This window comes from Micromesistius poutassou (assembly GCF_964030765.1).
Source record: "Micromesistius poutassou genome assembly, chromosome: 5".
Lineage (NCBI taxonomy): Eukaryota > Metazoa > Chordata > Actinopteri > Gadiformes > Gadidae > Micromesistius > Micromesistius poutassou.
The window spans coordinates 13228353-13244803 of record NC_140275.1 but is presented as its reverse complement, the minus strand read 5'-3'; the positions used below and the strand labels follow the sequence as shown (position 1 = coordinate 13244803).

At 42.6% G+C, this 16451-nt stretch overlaps 1 protein-coding gene across 2 annotated transcripts in view; it reads left to right on the top strand.

Moving 5' to 3' along the window:
* adamts3 (ADAM metallopeptidase with thrombospondin type 1 motif, 3) overlaps positions 1–16451 on the top strand; it is a 90314-nt gene that overhangs the window by 65687 nt on the left and 8176 nt on the right. The window contains exons 16-20 of one of the 2 annotated variants that reach the window (XM_084468521.1): positions 2245–2328; positions 2816–2896; positions 5311–5474; positions 7944–8100; positions 10401–10533. In XM_084468521.1, the coding sequence (XP_084324647.1) occupies positions 2245–2328; positions 2816–2896; positions 5311–5474; positions 7944–8100; positions 10401–10533 (619 nt within the window). The remainder of the gene's footprint in view (positions 1–2244; positions 2329–2815; positions 2897–5310; positions 5475–7943; positions 8101–10400; positions 10534–16451) is intronic. The other variant, XM_084468522.1, reaches the window with a different exon arrangement.

The window sequence follows — 16451 nt, the reverse complement described above, 5'->3', positions numbered from 1 at the left end:
TGTTTCTGTTTCTGTTCTGTTTTGTTTTGTTTATCCATAATTTGTTTTGGGGGGCAGGATCATGGCGGTATCTCTGTTCCCCACATAATCAAATAGGTTGTAGTAGAAGTAGAAGGAAGAAGTATGTATTATGCAATGGTTATTATTTAATTGTGTTAATCAACTCTGCTATTGTATCTCTCTCTCTTTGTCTTGTCTGGTTCGGAGTTCTTGTGTTGTGATGAGGTCTTTGTCTACATAATCTCAACAACTGAACACTTCATGACTGCAGGACGCGAGGGGACGGAAACGTTTTGTACACAAGTATTAAATGAACATATTCCCTCAGTGGCCATCACATTCAAATGAACAACGCCTGTGTGTCACCTTTAAACAAAGGCAAACAGAGAATTGAGACAAAAGCTAAAGTGTGGGCTTTGAGATTGTGTTCAAACAGAAGCGCCCCCAGTCAGGCGAAGACTAAGACCTTAGACCTTAGACCTTGATAATTAGCAGCAAAGGCAAACGTATGGCTCTCCCTTCCATGCATGTCTCTCCCCTTATTAAACACATTAGTGTAAGGAGTGTTGAATTTCTCATGACCTTGACATGATCTTGAAAAGTAGCCTATGTCTACGCAGTATAGAATATGTGTGTTCTTACAGCATGCTCAGGAGATGTGCCCCGTCTCGTTTTGTATCGAAGAGGACACAAATTGACCAACAGCACATCACAGGCAACACAAATGATTTGATTCAATACAGTGAAGCAAAGTAGAAATACTTGGTACTGAGGTGCTTCCAGAGGATATCACTTGGAGATTATCTATCCAGCACAGCCACATAGAACGTATAGAAATGCACAAAATATGTTTAGAGGATGATGAGGCATGGTTCAGGACATAGAACCAAGGGGTCCATTATGAACACTTGGCTCCAGCCAATGGTGGATACATTTAACCATGTTGCATATTAAAACAATTCTGCCGGCAGACTTTTCTACTTTGGCAGGCAAAAATACATCATTCTAAATATTAATTATTGACCCTTTGCACACACACCTAGAATTGAATTGCAGCTCATTTTCTGAGTTTACCTTGTGCCATAATAGCAACACACACACACACACTCACACAGAAATGCACACTTTGACATACAGATAGAAATAATTAATTTCTTGTTAATTGGGCGTTATACGACTTGTTCACTGCATACTAAATGGCTTGTTTAAGTTCCATTGTATGAGTGAAGAGTGGGTGATAACATTTGCATTTGCATTTATGGCAACCATGGATGCGAAATATGAGGAAATGGGTTTTCAGTAAATCCCATTGTGTTCCAGAATGCTTTCTTGTTCTAATTTACATTTTATGGCTGTAATGGCACTGTTGTTACATGACAACTATAAGAGGTAATTTACCACAAAGTACATTCGGTAAAATACATAGAAATCTAAGCGCAGAGTAAAGGCTTGATAAAATCATTAGGACATGCTTAGTTAACATTACGATCGTCTTTTATAACCACTCACATTTTTTAACAGGAAGACAATTAAGCAAGAGAAGCCAAAAAGAAATGCCTCTGTTGGAAAACACACTAAGCAAGTATCCAGTGTGACTAAATGTTTTATAGAATCTCTTGTTAGTATTTTGTCTCCTTTAATGTTGTTTGTAGAATTAGAAAGCTGATTTACCACTAATCCTAGTCTAGTGCTGGCTTGTTGCAATTTTAACGGGAGATCGCCCCAACGTAAGTGTCTGTGTTTGTGAAAATGCCTCTGCTGAATTCCTCCCCCCTCCAAACTTTACCATAAAACTGTAATTTTATTTCAGCAACTGGATTGATTGCAAACACAGAATATGCTCACAAAAGTGAGGTGAGGTCATGGTTGCCTTTTTTACCACCAGTGAGTGGAATGTAATTGAGTTGAGTTGAAAAAACTGAAGCGTTGTCAACTGTCGTTGTCACACTCTCATCATTTACCCCAGGGATCCTGATCGTGGAGCAGCGTCATTCATATTCATGCGCCAGGTTTTGTGTCTGCTTGTAGTGGAAAGGATTTCCAAGTACCACTCCGCTCTGCCCTTAGGGTTCATCAACGTAAATAGCAGCTTTTCCTGTGTGATCGCTCTTCTTTCGGTTCTCTGCCGCCTCATGTTCAATTCGGCCCTTCTCGGCTAAATTCAATGTTGACCGGCAAGACGACTCAACCCAATAATGAGTCTGCGTGAAGTCTGCCAAAACTAACCAAATTGTTCTATTTAAGGGAAAACGAGAGGAGCCTTTTCCTTGCCCAAAGGAGCACGACATGTGTACCTGAACGAGACGGAGGATTCTAGAAATGTACTTGGTGAGTGATGGACTGTTTGCATGGGGTGGACAAACATGGCGAGAGCAACTTTGCGGCCTCCTCGTTAGTGACGGCTCATTTAAACATGGCTTCGGACTCTCATCCTCTTTCCATGCGTCCAGAGAGTCAAACGCAAACACAAGGCTCTGCTAATTGATTCTCATCTCACATCATTCAACTTTATTGGATGCATGTGGATGTGACCAACGGCTTCTTATCCTGCCGGAATCAATCACCTTCGTGCCATGTTTAAATGACGTCTTTTTGACCCTGCTTGGTCAATGGGGAAGTTCACGTAGGAATATAGATGTTTGTTTCTACAAACCTATACAGAGCAAAGTTCCAATGCCACGGGGGTGCGGGAAACGTCCACCTCTGCAAACAAGCACTTTTTTTCCGCCTGTATATGGACACACTAACCTGTCTCTTTATGTTGTGTGTCCTTCTCCCTCTACCTCCGCCACTGCTCTACCTTCCAACAACCAAGGTCACCTTAAGATGTTTCTGGTTCCTCCGGGAGCGAGACACGTGACCATCCAAGAAAATGAGGCCTCCCCTCAGGTTCTTGGTGAGTGCTCGCGCATAATTACAAACCACGATACGCTGGGTAATTACGCCCCGTGATTACCCCCCCCCACCGTTTTAGCAGAACTACCGCCTAGGTGTTTCAAAGAATGTGATCACAGCAGTTCCATAGGAGCAAGTGGGGAGGGACATTGTCCAATCCCACGTCACTCTCTCTAGAGCTAGCACAGCCAATAGACAACCACCAGTCTGGAAAAAGCGGAAAACCACCAGTCCTTTTAGCCGGCAGTTCTTGGAGTTCTTGTATTTTACAGAATTTCGACTGTTAAACAACTTAATTAATTTTAGCCAAAGATAACACAGAAATGTTAACCAACACTGTGTGAGATTAAAAATAAACTGTTATCAACCGAGAAAAAGGATTTTAGGGTTAACTTACCCTTTAATATTAAGAGATAGTTGGATGGATAAAGCTGTGAAATGGAATCAGGGTGTGGGTTTAACTGTCGTGTTCAACACTTGAACACGGCCAGCTTTGGGCCAGCGAGGATCATACTGATGTTTTTGAAGGCTAGCAAAGGTTTCCTGTGAAGAGTAGCTCCAGCTACAAGCAGTCTGTGTCCTGCCACATGGGCTGTCAGGCATATTTGATCACCATAAACTCGCATGCCAAACCAGTAGCCTCCGTTATCCTGGGGTAGCTGACACATTGGAAAGAGTCAGAACCTTTGCAAGCGGCAGCGATGACAGTCCGATGGTGAGGCTCATGTGGAAGTGACTAGCATGCAGTTTTGCTAAGGCCTGTAGGTGGTTCCTTCTTTGAAATGGCCTTGAATCACACTATCATGAATCAAAAACAAACAAGAAACTCATATATACACCTGTTCTATAGATACAGTCTTATTCTGGGAAAGCCTGTCTCAATAAACGTACATATTCCGACCAATAAGGTTTTATAGAATGTATTTTGTAAAACTCCAAACTATTTATTTTGTATTTTTCCAAACGTTGTTTTCTGTCTTCAACTCCCTATTTTAAACAAATCAGAGGAAGCTAATCAATAATCAAGTTTTCTCATAAGAACTTCAGTTGAGAAACATGTTCAATAGATAAGTGAGGCCTAGTGGAAGATGTAGATTCATTGTTATGTAGGGAAAGTATGGAGGGAAAGCACAGCCGCCCCAAAAGATCTCTCTGCTGACCTCAGAACTGAAATGCAACCGATTTTGATTAGAGTTCAGACCTCTACATGATTGACTAACATTTATAATCAATGTCCATTGAGAGGTGTCCTCTGTAGCTGGAATACATGCTTGCCCAGAGGACAAAGTTCATAATTAAATCATCTAGGAGATGTGGCAGCTGCCCTGGAATCCAACTGAACTTGGCAGACCATTAATATACATGATCACGACAACTGTCCCTTAGCCAACCGTGATATTTTCTTTGCTATAATTGGTATGCCATATATATATATATATATATACATATATATATATATATATATATATGTATATATATATATATATATATATATTTATATTTATATATATATATTTATATATATAAGTATATTTATTATTTATTAGTTAACAATAATAAGAAACAACAGATTGTGATTTGTTTGTTCATTAATGATTTATTCAACAGCCAATCCAACACAAATAGGCTGGGACTGAACTGTTGCCAAGCAACACATAAACACACTAGCTTACTACTTTGTATAGGTCTACACGTTACGTTACGTTACATTACCTTGGTCGTCTTCTGACGACCATTTGTAATTCAACTCAAATGTTATGCCTGGAAACATGTTCATCTAAGCTTCATAAAGGCCGTTAATAACATTAACGGTTATGAGAACACCCGTAAAGCGGAGTGATACATGTATAGTTAAAAGTCCCAGTGCTGTTATACTCTATATCAGCACTCATGGAAAGCCTCTTGTCCAATCAAATTACTTGGTCAGAACTAACTGTTGTATAAATATATATATATAGTATATATATATCTGTCTGCCACTTTTCAAAGTTGTTTTTCCGTCTTTGAATGCTGGGTCCCTTCAGTTGCTTCTGCCTGAAAATAATTGAATGTGCCAAGCCTCTCTGTACCCAGAATCCATCTTCAGTATCATTGTCAGCTTCTATGAAATTACACACTTTGATGGATGATTGCAGAGCCTTTCTTAACTTGCCACCATGTAACTTCTGTTCAATTTTTCATCTCAGTGCGAGTCACTTCTGCACAGAGGTGACAAGCATTCCATGAAAAAAGCAGCAACTACAAAACTGTTGTACGTGCCAATGCCATTTTTTAGTTTATCTCTACAACTGCAACAAAACAACAAAATCAATCGATGCGGTTGTTAGCACGATGCCACCTCGTTACATGGAACTCATGTGGAGGGTTGTTGTCGATGTCTCTGCGGCCGCGCTAACGAATGACTGGGGTTCACAGCGGTGAAGAACCAGGCGACGGGGCACTACATCCTCAACGGGAAGGGGGAGGAGGCGGGCTCCAGGACCTTCATCGACCTGGGGGTGGAGTGGGAGTACCTGGTGGAGGCTGACGTGGAGACGCTGCACACGGACGGACCGCTCCACGACCCCGTCGTCGTTCTGGTACGGTCCTCGGAAAAGATACTTTCAAATTATATATTTTTGAATATTTATTTGTTTAGTTTAATATTTTATAATATATAAATATATATAGTTTATTGCTTTATTTGTATTGTTTAGATTCAGATGTTTTCATATATTTTTTATGGATTTGTTTTATATTTGTTTTCAAAGATATACTGTATATGAAAATATAGGATTGCTTTTAAATATATTTTAATTATGTAAAATGTAAAATTGTAAAAATGTAAAATTATATAAGTATAATACATATATTATTTATATGCTCAATCTATATCCTTATTCATATGTGGGTGGTGGGGTGTTTCCACCATTTGATTCTGCGTTCTTTGTACTCCTGCATCAATAAACAAGCCATCGCTAATGAACAGGGTTTTGTTTTGATATGCTTGTCCGTTAAAGGACATTTTAATTTATTCAACACTACAATCATTTACAACACCATTAATCTTCTAAAACCCTTCGAGCATATCATGTCATTATATTTTGTACTTTCATTTTAGATCTCCTTCAAGCTGCATCCTATTACATGCTCATTCAGTTGCATATTAACACAGTCAAATAGACACACTATATCACACAGACATCACACACCCACACACAGACACAAACACAATTATGCACCTTTGAATGTATTACTTAGCATGATTGGACTACAGCCTCTTTTGACAAAAATACAATTTCTGATCTCTAATAGCACACATTCAATTGAGTTTAAACTCCACGTATGTACATTTTGTTTATCTGTGTATTTAACACCTCAAACAAAGTATTAATTTTTTCACTCAATGCATTGTTTTATCACCATCAATGGCTGAAGGTTAAAATATTTTCAATTTATTGCTTTTTCTCCTGCCATGAAAGAAATATTTTGACCAAGTATGAAGTGGACAAAAATCACATTTCACAGTTAAAGTAATGTCAAGTGGTCTGGTTTCCATAAATGTTCAAACTTATAATAACCTAACTTTTTTAATGGTTGTGCTGGCTGGTGTCGGTTATTATCGCCTACGCCAAAGAGCAGCATCAGTCATGCAGCCGGTCAGCCCGTGCTTGTGTATGACCCGATACAAATACCCATTTTTCATCACACTGAACAAGGAGTGTCCCTAGCGTGAGCGGCGAGAGCTCCGCTCCATGCCATGTTCTCTGGCATGTCACCCGGACCGCCTCATCTTACTGTCTCCAGAACCAGAGGGGGGGGGAAGCTGGGACTTCTCGCTGTCTCAGAGCGTTGACACAGTGCTTCCACACCGCTACGCTCTGTCTGCCGCGGGTCCATGTGGAAATCCCATTCCATGGTTCCTCTTGCCCCCCAGCCCCCCACCAAAAAAGTGTGAAAGACTAAGAGCTAAAAGTTAAGCTCTGTGTCTTGTCTCAAAAACTGAGGCAATGGTAGGGCAAGGGAGGGCTGTCAATAATGCCGATGTTACATTAGAGGGCATAGTTGATGAGAAACACTATCTTTACCCACAGAATGCTCCACATTCAAATTCATTGGCATTGAAGGTTGTTTTAGAGCAGGCTTTGCTCCTTATCGACTTTCTTTGATGCATTTGCAGAGCTAGTGTACGGCACCATGACAGGCCGGGTCAAATGAGTGCGACTCTTCTTATAGTTAAAATATTGTAATTATTTCAGTAGAATGTCAGCCAGAGTTCCAAAGTGACCCGGGGATACGGCTAGCATTAAGGGCGCTATCCTAATGTTAGCAGTATCTGGAGGTGAGTTTAGACAGCGGGCTATGTGGGGAGCCATTTGACGATAATATATGCAGCATGCAACCTTTGCTGACCTTCATTGTGAAAGAACGTCTCCAATAGAAAGCATTGTCTATCCCTTTGTTTATGAAGTACTTCTTCAGCTTGTGGTCCTCTTGTGTCGTAACACTAGGTGTTTCTATGCTGACAGGAACGCACTTCAGGATCCAGCCGGAGAGTTTACTCTTTGCTAACCCCTGTCAGATTAGCAACATTTAAATTGGAGTTTTACCTGACACACCACTTTCCCTTTGCCGCTGCATATTGGCAGAACGCTCATTTGCCGATTCGTATTCAGTCGGCTTCACTGTAAAGTCTAATCCACCTCCGTTCGATGCCTGAGCAGGGGATAAGTAGGAGGAAAAACACGATAGAAATCCCACAAGTAAGAATTGTCCCCCGATGTGGACCACATCGTAGCATCTTAGCACTCCTGTGCGCTACACTAATAACATGATAATTGTTTCATTACCCAGACCAGTGGTTGTGTCAGATAAATGTTTGATTATGGACAAATGGTGGTTTCTTCCCAGCATTTAAACTGGAAAAAGGAAAAAGCATTCATCTATTTCCCCGGGTGTGTATTGATGTTAACACCTTTGGGTTGGATATCGATTTTACAATTGGTTACCCTGTGTGTGTGTGTGTGTGTGTGTGTGTGTGTGTGTGTGTGTGTGTGTGTGTGTGGCAGATAATACCAAAGGACAATGAAACCAGGTCTACTTTGATGTATAAGTACATCATCCATGAAGACTCAGTGCCAATTAACAACAACAATGTCATCATGGAAGAGACGTATGAGTGGGCTTTGAAGAGCTGGTCACCCTGTTCCAAGCCCTGCTCTGGAGGTACGCACCACAACAACCACCACTGAGACAAAGTTATCCCTTTATTATTATAATATTATATAATATTATATATTATTTTCTCCCCTAGTTCTGATCTCAGCTTCCCTGCCTTCAATTGTATCATTTTATGTGAAACGTAAAATAGTTTTTCCTATTTTTAGGTTTTGGTATTTCAGAGCGTCAGTGGGCGGGACAAAATTGCAGCGTAAACCAATGAAAGTCGCTGGCAGGGGGTGCATTTTCAAACTACACGAAGACCCATCCAAGCATACTTTTCCTTTCCGGAGTCTTGACAGAAGAGAAGAGGGCATCCTACACGACAGAGGTGGGTATCTTACATTATGTTAAATTAAATTACTTAGTTCAACTGAATTCCCCCCAAATGATTGCATTAACATGCCGCAAGTGTCCTTCAATGTATTTTAATGGTTGCCATAATATATAATAATATGTATCATATATAAGTTCACAAATGTCTCGGATACTGCGCCGCCTGTGTGAAGTTGCCCCCCCCCCCATACCCCCCAAATCATTTGAAGATCGGGCATCCCTGGCTGCAGGAGCGTGCAGCATGCATCCTGTGCATGCATGCATGCTTCGATTTCACCCCGTTCACCCAAAGCTGAATTAAAAGTACATGCTTTTCTAAATATTGGTCATCAATGAGTTGAAAACAAAAACATGTCATTTTAATTCAGCTTTGGGTGAACGGGGTGAAATCGAAGCGCGCGTGCACTGGATCCATGCTGCGCGCTCCTGCGGCCGGGGATGATTTGGGGGGTATGGGGGAGGGCAACTTCACACAGGCGGTGCAGCATCCGAGACATTTCTAAACTTATATATGATACATATTATTATATATTATGGCGACCATTAAAATACATTGAAGGACAGTTGGGGCATGTTAATGCAATCATTTGGGGGGAATTCAGTTGAACTAAGTAATTTCATTTAACATAATGTAAGGTACCCACCTCCGTCATGTAGGATGCCCTCTTCTCTTCTGTCAAGACTTCAGAAAGGAAAAGTATGCTTGGATGGGTCCCAGTGTTTGAAAAATGCATCCCCTGCCGGCGACTTTCATTGGTTTACGCTGCAATTTTGTCCCGCCCACGGACGCTCTGCGTCATACTGATACAAATCACTTTTGCTACACTTGTACCACCTAGACGTGTTGCAAAAGTATTTTCAGGAAAAACAACAGCTGAGACTCCTAGCAGTAGATTCGAGCAGTTGAATCGATGGACTTGTGCTCGCTCATTAAAATGCTCATTAAACATAGCGATCTATTTGTGAGGAAATATTTCACAGATTCTGATGCATTAGTTCACATTTGGGTTTACGAATGCAGGAATTTTTTGCATGTTCTCAGATTATGAAACACGGGTTTGCCAATGTGCGTGACTCTTTAAAGTTGTGATGCACAGGATAGGATTTGTGTGATGTCCCTGTAGTTTAGACATTAGTGGATCACAGAGAAGTCAGCTGTGACAGATGTGTTATGTACTCGGTAATGTTGGTTTGGACCCCGGATGCAGATACAGAGGCAGTTCGGACAATCCAAGGTTTATTGTCAAAAAGTAACACAAAAGATATCCAGCGAGGCAGGCGAAGACAGGTGCGGGTTGGAGTAGCTGGCGGAGGCACTGGAGAATGCTGCGGTAACGTTAGTGGTAACAAAAATCAGGTCAGAGTATCAAAAGTCGATTTAAACTTGTCGGCCACTGTACCGAATGAGACAGAATAATCTGGCGCCAACGAAAAGTCCTCGCCCGGCTTAAGAAGAGGTGCTTGATGATCATGAGGTCCAGGTGCGCCTCGTTACGGTGCCCAGCCCCACTGGCCACGCCCCGCACCTGTCTAAATCCCAGTGCCTGTGGAGCGAATACAGGAACAAACCCCGTGCCAACAAAGACACGGGGGAAGCAGAACACCACCCCCGTGCACACACATAAATAACGTGACAAGATGGAGCAACCTTCAAGGTTGTTGAATTCATTTATATATTAATATCAATAATCAAGTGCGTCACGCTTAAACCTTTCAGACACACTACATTATACTATATCTTGCAGGCTAGGCTCAACATGGCTTATGTACATACAGTGGGTTGTATGAATAAATAAATATTCATTCTCTTCTCACTAAACCATTCTGGCACAGCGTAATTCAAACTGAATACATTATATATCATAGAAAAATAATAAATTGAAAAACCTCCACACAATCCATTATCTTTGGTCATAACGTGTCTCTCTCTCTCCCCCCCCCCCCCCCCCCACACCTGTTTACGGTACCAGGGTTCCAGTACACCAAGTATGGGTGTCGAAAGAAAGGGGACACCCGGATGGTTCATCGCGGTTACTGTGACGTCAGCAAGAAGCCCAAGCCCATACGCAGGATGTGTAACCTGCAGGACTGCACACATCCTCAGTGAGTACACACGCACTTCACTAAGGAGGCCAGGCACCGACGCCACGACGCCGCCGGCTCCTTAGGCATCGTCTGAATTATTCGACGGTTGCAAAGAGAGATAGCAGAGAAGAGCACTGCAGAGCAAGATTCGGAAAATGCACAACCCCAGCAAACAACATGCCCTCTCTCTCTGCTCCCTCCTTCCCTCTTCCCTACGTTTGTCAGCCAGTGAGAAGTGTTGCATTCACGTGCCTGTGATTGACAGGCGTAGATTGATTGAATCAGGACGGAGATGCCCTAATTGGTCTGAAATTAGCAAGTAGCAGTCTATAATCTAAGTAGAGCTCTGAAGAATAATTCCCGCCTCAGGCTCTGGTTCCCTCAGTGTCGGTGCTGTTAAAGTAGTAGACGATTATTAATGCTACTTTAACGCGCCGACAATCCAAAAACCCAGCCGAAACTAGATGGAAAAAGTGTGTAGTTCAGAACGTAATGCGGCTTTTACTTCTTCGCCACCTACAGAGTTTGTTATGTACGATCATTTAAAAAACCCATGTTATTACACATAGACATTTGACAGAGGGATCCGGAGCCTCGGAGGCGGGACTTATACTTCAGACGTCTAATGCCTTGTACAAAGGCAGGTGCCCAGTCAACCAGAACAGATATTCTCACAGTGCATTTCACTCACTAATAGCTGACGGATGGCAGCAGTATTATGTGCTTGTGCTTAAATCGCAGCTCCTAAATCCAACCTACAGCACCTTTAAACACAGACATTTTTTGGGGAAAAAGTAAAATAAATGAATGACACATATGGATTCCGCGGACTAAAGCTGGCTTTTTTTGGGGGGGGGGCTTTTTTGATTTTGGAACGCTGGAAAAAAAGTAGAGTCTGTCATCTCTTGATAGAAGCAACAGACGAATGAGAATATTTATGCATTAATGGTTGTTACCAAATAATTACGCTCGGGCTTTAACAAGCTTTAACAACAGAAAAACATTATATAATGCCTATATTCATGAGTCGTATATAAAGCATTTATATTTGCAGAAAATATAAATTATTCAAATAGATCTTTTCATATTACAGTTTAGCACCGTTGATGTTGCATTAATGCTTTTTTTCAAAGCATACATAAACCAAAAGTCGTGACCCTTCCTTTTGTTCTGGTGATATGGCCTGTAAATGCATCTAGCAGGTAATAGACCTGTTTATCCTAATCGTAAATACAAAACAGCTAGTCTCCAGCTAGTTGTTTGTAGCTACCAGCTAGTAGCTATTAGCGTAATACAATGTCAGACCCTATCCTGCTACAAAATGCACTTAAAAAGATTGCCTACCTTAAAGAGGATATCCGCAAGCTGTCTGATGGACTACGTAGGAAAGAGACCCAGCTCTCCAGCTTCTCAGAGGAACTCCGGAAAAAGGAAACCATGCTGTCCAGCTACACTGACCTGGCTTCGGAGCAGTCCAAACAGATTTCCAGGCTCAGCGTGGCCATCCAGGATACCATCCTCTGGGACTCCACCTGCCCTCAGCCGGCCTCCTCCTCCACACCCAGCCCGCTGTGGTCGGAGGTAGTGGTCCGCAACCGAGATGGATGCCATGGCCAATGCGCTCCCCCACCTTGTCTGGACCTGACTAACAGATACTCCATCTTCGCGGACTCGGAAGTTCTGATGCCCACAGCGGTGGACCTACCAGCGGCTGCCACCCCCCATCGATCATCACCACCACCGGCCAGCTTGCCTGCTGCCCAGGTGAGGGCCCAGCCTGAGTCCCAACGGCTGCTGCTGCCTAGACCCTTGGCTGACGCGGTCTGCATCGGAGCCTCAGTCGATGGTGCAATCTCGTCCACTGGCGGCGGCAGGAGCCGGGCTGCGGATTCGAAGGCTGATTGTCGTTCCCGGCGTGAAGGCATCACTCGGTACCCTCAAAAAGTGCGGAGTGCGAGTACGACCTCCTCTATCCGCCGTCAGCTTCTGAGGGTTGCGGTTGACCGGTGTTCGGGAGGCCTCCCCAGTAGGCCTACGGCTGCCGCTGAGATCTGCCCTCAGAATCCCGGCTCCACATTGGAGTCGTCGGCCGTGTAGCTGTACACCGGCCGTCCAGCCTATGTGCTCCGGGGCAGGCAGGTGTGTTGGTGGATGAGCAGCAGCATCACACAGGGCTAGGCCCTCGCTCTGCCTCGCCTCAGCTGACCCCGGCCCCTCCATCGACAATCATCGTGGGTGACTCGATCATCAGAAACGTCTCCATCCACAATGCCCACGCTGTGGTTTTTCCTGGTGCTACTGTGGCGGTCATCATTGACAATTTCCAGGACGTTGCGTTGTCCTTCCCGTCGGCTGAATCCCTCATTTTGCACGTCGGGACAAATGATGTTGGTAAAAGGGACTCTGAAGTATTAAAGAGTGACTGTACTCGTCTTTTCGGTTTGCTAAAAAACCTGCACTACAAGGTTAGCATCTCGGGCCCTATCCCCACGGCTGGTCACGGCAATGAGCGTTTTTCCAGACTGCTAGGTTTAAACACCTGGCTCCAATCTACATGCCACGCTCACAATGTTCATTTTATTGACAATTTTAACCTTTTCTGGCAGCGTTTCAAACTTTTTAAAACTTTTTTAATTTAAATTGTGAAGGGGCTCATACCCTTTCCTCCAACCTCTCGTATTGTATCCGCCATCACGTTAGCTACATTAGCACACCCCAGCACACTCAAACTGATTTGGCCACATGTACGTCGCAACTATGACATGCTCTTGATCTCAGTCCCTGTGATTATAGTTCCTCTCACATGTACAGTCTCCCATTGGGGCTAAGATCGCCCTCTGCTGGTAAACCTCGTGGTCGCATTCCTTCTAATTTAATTAAAATAGATCCTCAGCCAACTCCCACTAATGGGCCTAATGCATCTATTACCCCTACACCTCTTCTTACTCTGTTGAGTTTTAAAAAGCGCAAAGGTCTTGATATAATTCATTTGAATATTAGAAGCTTACTTAAGAACTTGACCATGTATCTATTCTAGTGGAGCAGACTACTCCTGATATTCTTGTATTGGGTGAAACCTGGCTTGGGAAGAATATTGATAACTCTGATGTGGCTCTTTATAATTATAACTTTTATAGAATTGATCGGTTAAGTAGGGGTGGTGGAGTTGGAATATATGTCAAGTCTTGTCTTTCATTGTCAATTTTAAATGCTGTTTCCCTTCCTAATTGCTTTGAATTTCTGGCTCTTAAAGTCCATCATGGTCCTGACCCACTGACTGTGGTCTGAATCTACCGACCTCCCTCTGCTGACTCACATGCTACTGACACCTTAGTGAATATACTCTCCAAATTTTCAGTTGATGAATTACTTGTTTTAGGTGACCTAAATCTGAATTGGCTGAGTGATGCTTCTGTACAGTTTAAAAATCACATGTGCGGTCTAAACTTATCACAACTGATTACAGAGCCAACTAGACCCAACCCTAAAGATTTCTCGAAATCTACACTATTAGACCTAATTTTCACCAACAAGGCTGACAAATATCTTACTAGCGGTGTCTTTGAGCTGGGAGTTAGCGATCACTGCCCCATTGCCTGCATAAGGGATGTACGGGTAAAAAAGACGTGTCTCAGGTGGTCACCAAGAGGAACCTGAGAAAGTTTGTTGTAGAGCGGTTTCTGGAGGATTTAAATAACTGGGATTGGAGTTACATGTGCCAGTTTGATAACATTGAGGTCGCTCTCGACTCCTTTGTTACTACATTGAATTATTTTGTGGACAAGCATGCCCCATATAAAAAGACTAGGATTAAAGATAGGGTAGTGCCATGGGTTACGCAGGAGCTATCTACTCTCTTAAATAATAGGAATAGTGCCTGGTCCAGAGCCAGACCCACCGGTGACCCCCAACACTGGCTGTCCTTTAGACAACTCAGAAATAAAAGTACTACAGCTGTTAGGAAAGCTAAATCAGAATACTTTTTAAATTTAGTCACCACCTCTTATTCGAATCTTGCCAAGTTCTGGGGTGCAATTAATATGACTAAAAGTCGGCCCTTTAGTACTCTCCCCCTCAGTATTAAAGCAAACAACTGTGTGATCTCAGATCCAAGTGGTATTAAACTTGCTTTCAATAAGCACTTCTCTGAAGCTGTTCATTTATTCGATAAACTGGTTCCTGGTCCCCCTTCCACGAAGGTCCCTGATGGTAGTCCCCCCTTGGACCGTGTCTCGCATTTCTCCTTTCAGCCATTTACATCTTCTGAGGTCCTCAGAATTTTACAATCTATAGAACCCAAGTCATCTACGGGTGAGGACCACTTAGACTCTTTTTTTATAAAACTGGCTGCTCCGACAATTAGTGCGCCATTGTCTTACATTTTTAATCCTTCCATTACATTGGGCTCATTTCCACTGGTCTGGAAATCTGCGCGCATTATTCCATTACACAAGGGAGGTGATAAGGACAATCTGGATAACTATCGTCCAATCTCTACACTTCCATGCCTGGCCAAAGTACTAGAGACCCTAGTCAACTCCAAATTGAAGTGTTTCTTGTCAAGCCACTCGATTCTTAGTCCCCACCAATCCGGTTTCAGACCTAACCATAGTACCATCACTGCAATCACAATGGTAACCAACAACATAGTCTCAGCCTTGGACATGAGGAAACACTGCGCTGTCCTCTTTGTCAACCTCTCAAAGGCCTTTGACACAGTCGATCACCAGCTTCTCTTGAAAAGACTATCTGATATTGGCTTGGATACGGATGCTTGTGCATGGTTTCATGGCTACCTATCTGCCAGGTGTCAATGTGTGAAATCACCACATGGCAATTTGGAATTCCTATCCATTACGAAAGGGGTCTCTCAGGGCTCGGTATTGGGTCCCATACTTTTTACTCTGTATATTAATGAGCTAGTATCTTCTTTAACTGGTTGCTGTGCTCATTTATATGCAGATGACACTGTTATTTACTGTACTGCAGATACCCCACAGGCTGCAACTGACAACTTGCAGCTTTCTTTTAACTTACTACAGGACACTCTCTTTGATCTCAAATTAGTGCTCAACACACAAAAGAGCAAATTTATGTTATTTTCAAGAGCTAGAAATGTTGATTTTACGAAACTTAATATTTTAACTGTTGACAGCTTTCTTATAGAGAGAGTCACTGAATATAAATATCTTGGATTGTGGCTTGATGAGAAGCTCTCTTTTAAGTTTCATATTGACTGCCTCGCTTCCAAGCTTTGGCAGAAGGTGGGCTTTCTATTCAGAAACAGGTCCAGCTTTCCCATGATTTGTAGGAAGAGAGTTGTAGAGGATGTATTTTTATCAGTTTTAGACTATGGTGATGTAATTTATAGGCATGCAACTGCATCTACATTGAAACAATTAGACTCTGTTTACCATTCTGCTATTAGATTCATCACTGGTGACAGCTATAATACACACCACTGCGGTCTCTATGGTAAGGTTGGCTGGCCCTCTCTATCTCTTAGGCGCAGTTACCACTGGCACTTGTTTATTTTTAAAGCCGTTAGTGGCAAACTTCCCCCCTATATCTCCTCCCTATTGCAGTGGAATCTGTTTTTATGTTTTTATGTTTGTCCTTTTGATGTAAACTCGTCATCATTGAAAATGAGGGAAACCTCAATGCCTTACGAGTGTAAATAAAGGTTTGAAATTAAATGAAATGAAAACACATCACACAGAAAGGCTGTAATGGGCCAAAATGGTGAAATGACAAAAACAAGGCCTGGTCCATCCAAGCCCATAAAATATTGCAAGTTAATACCTCTTCAGGTATTCAGTCGGGCCGTCTTTTACAGACCCCCTCAATGGACCCTGTGTGGAAGGAGAAGAACTGAGTGGAAAAAATATAAATGCTTGGCGAAAAAAAAAGCAATGTGAAAAGAAATCAGTGGGCGT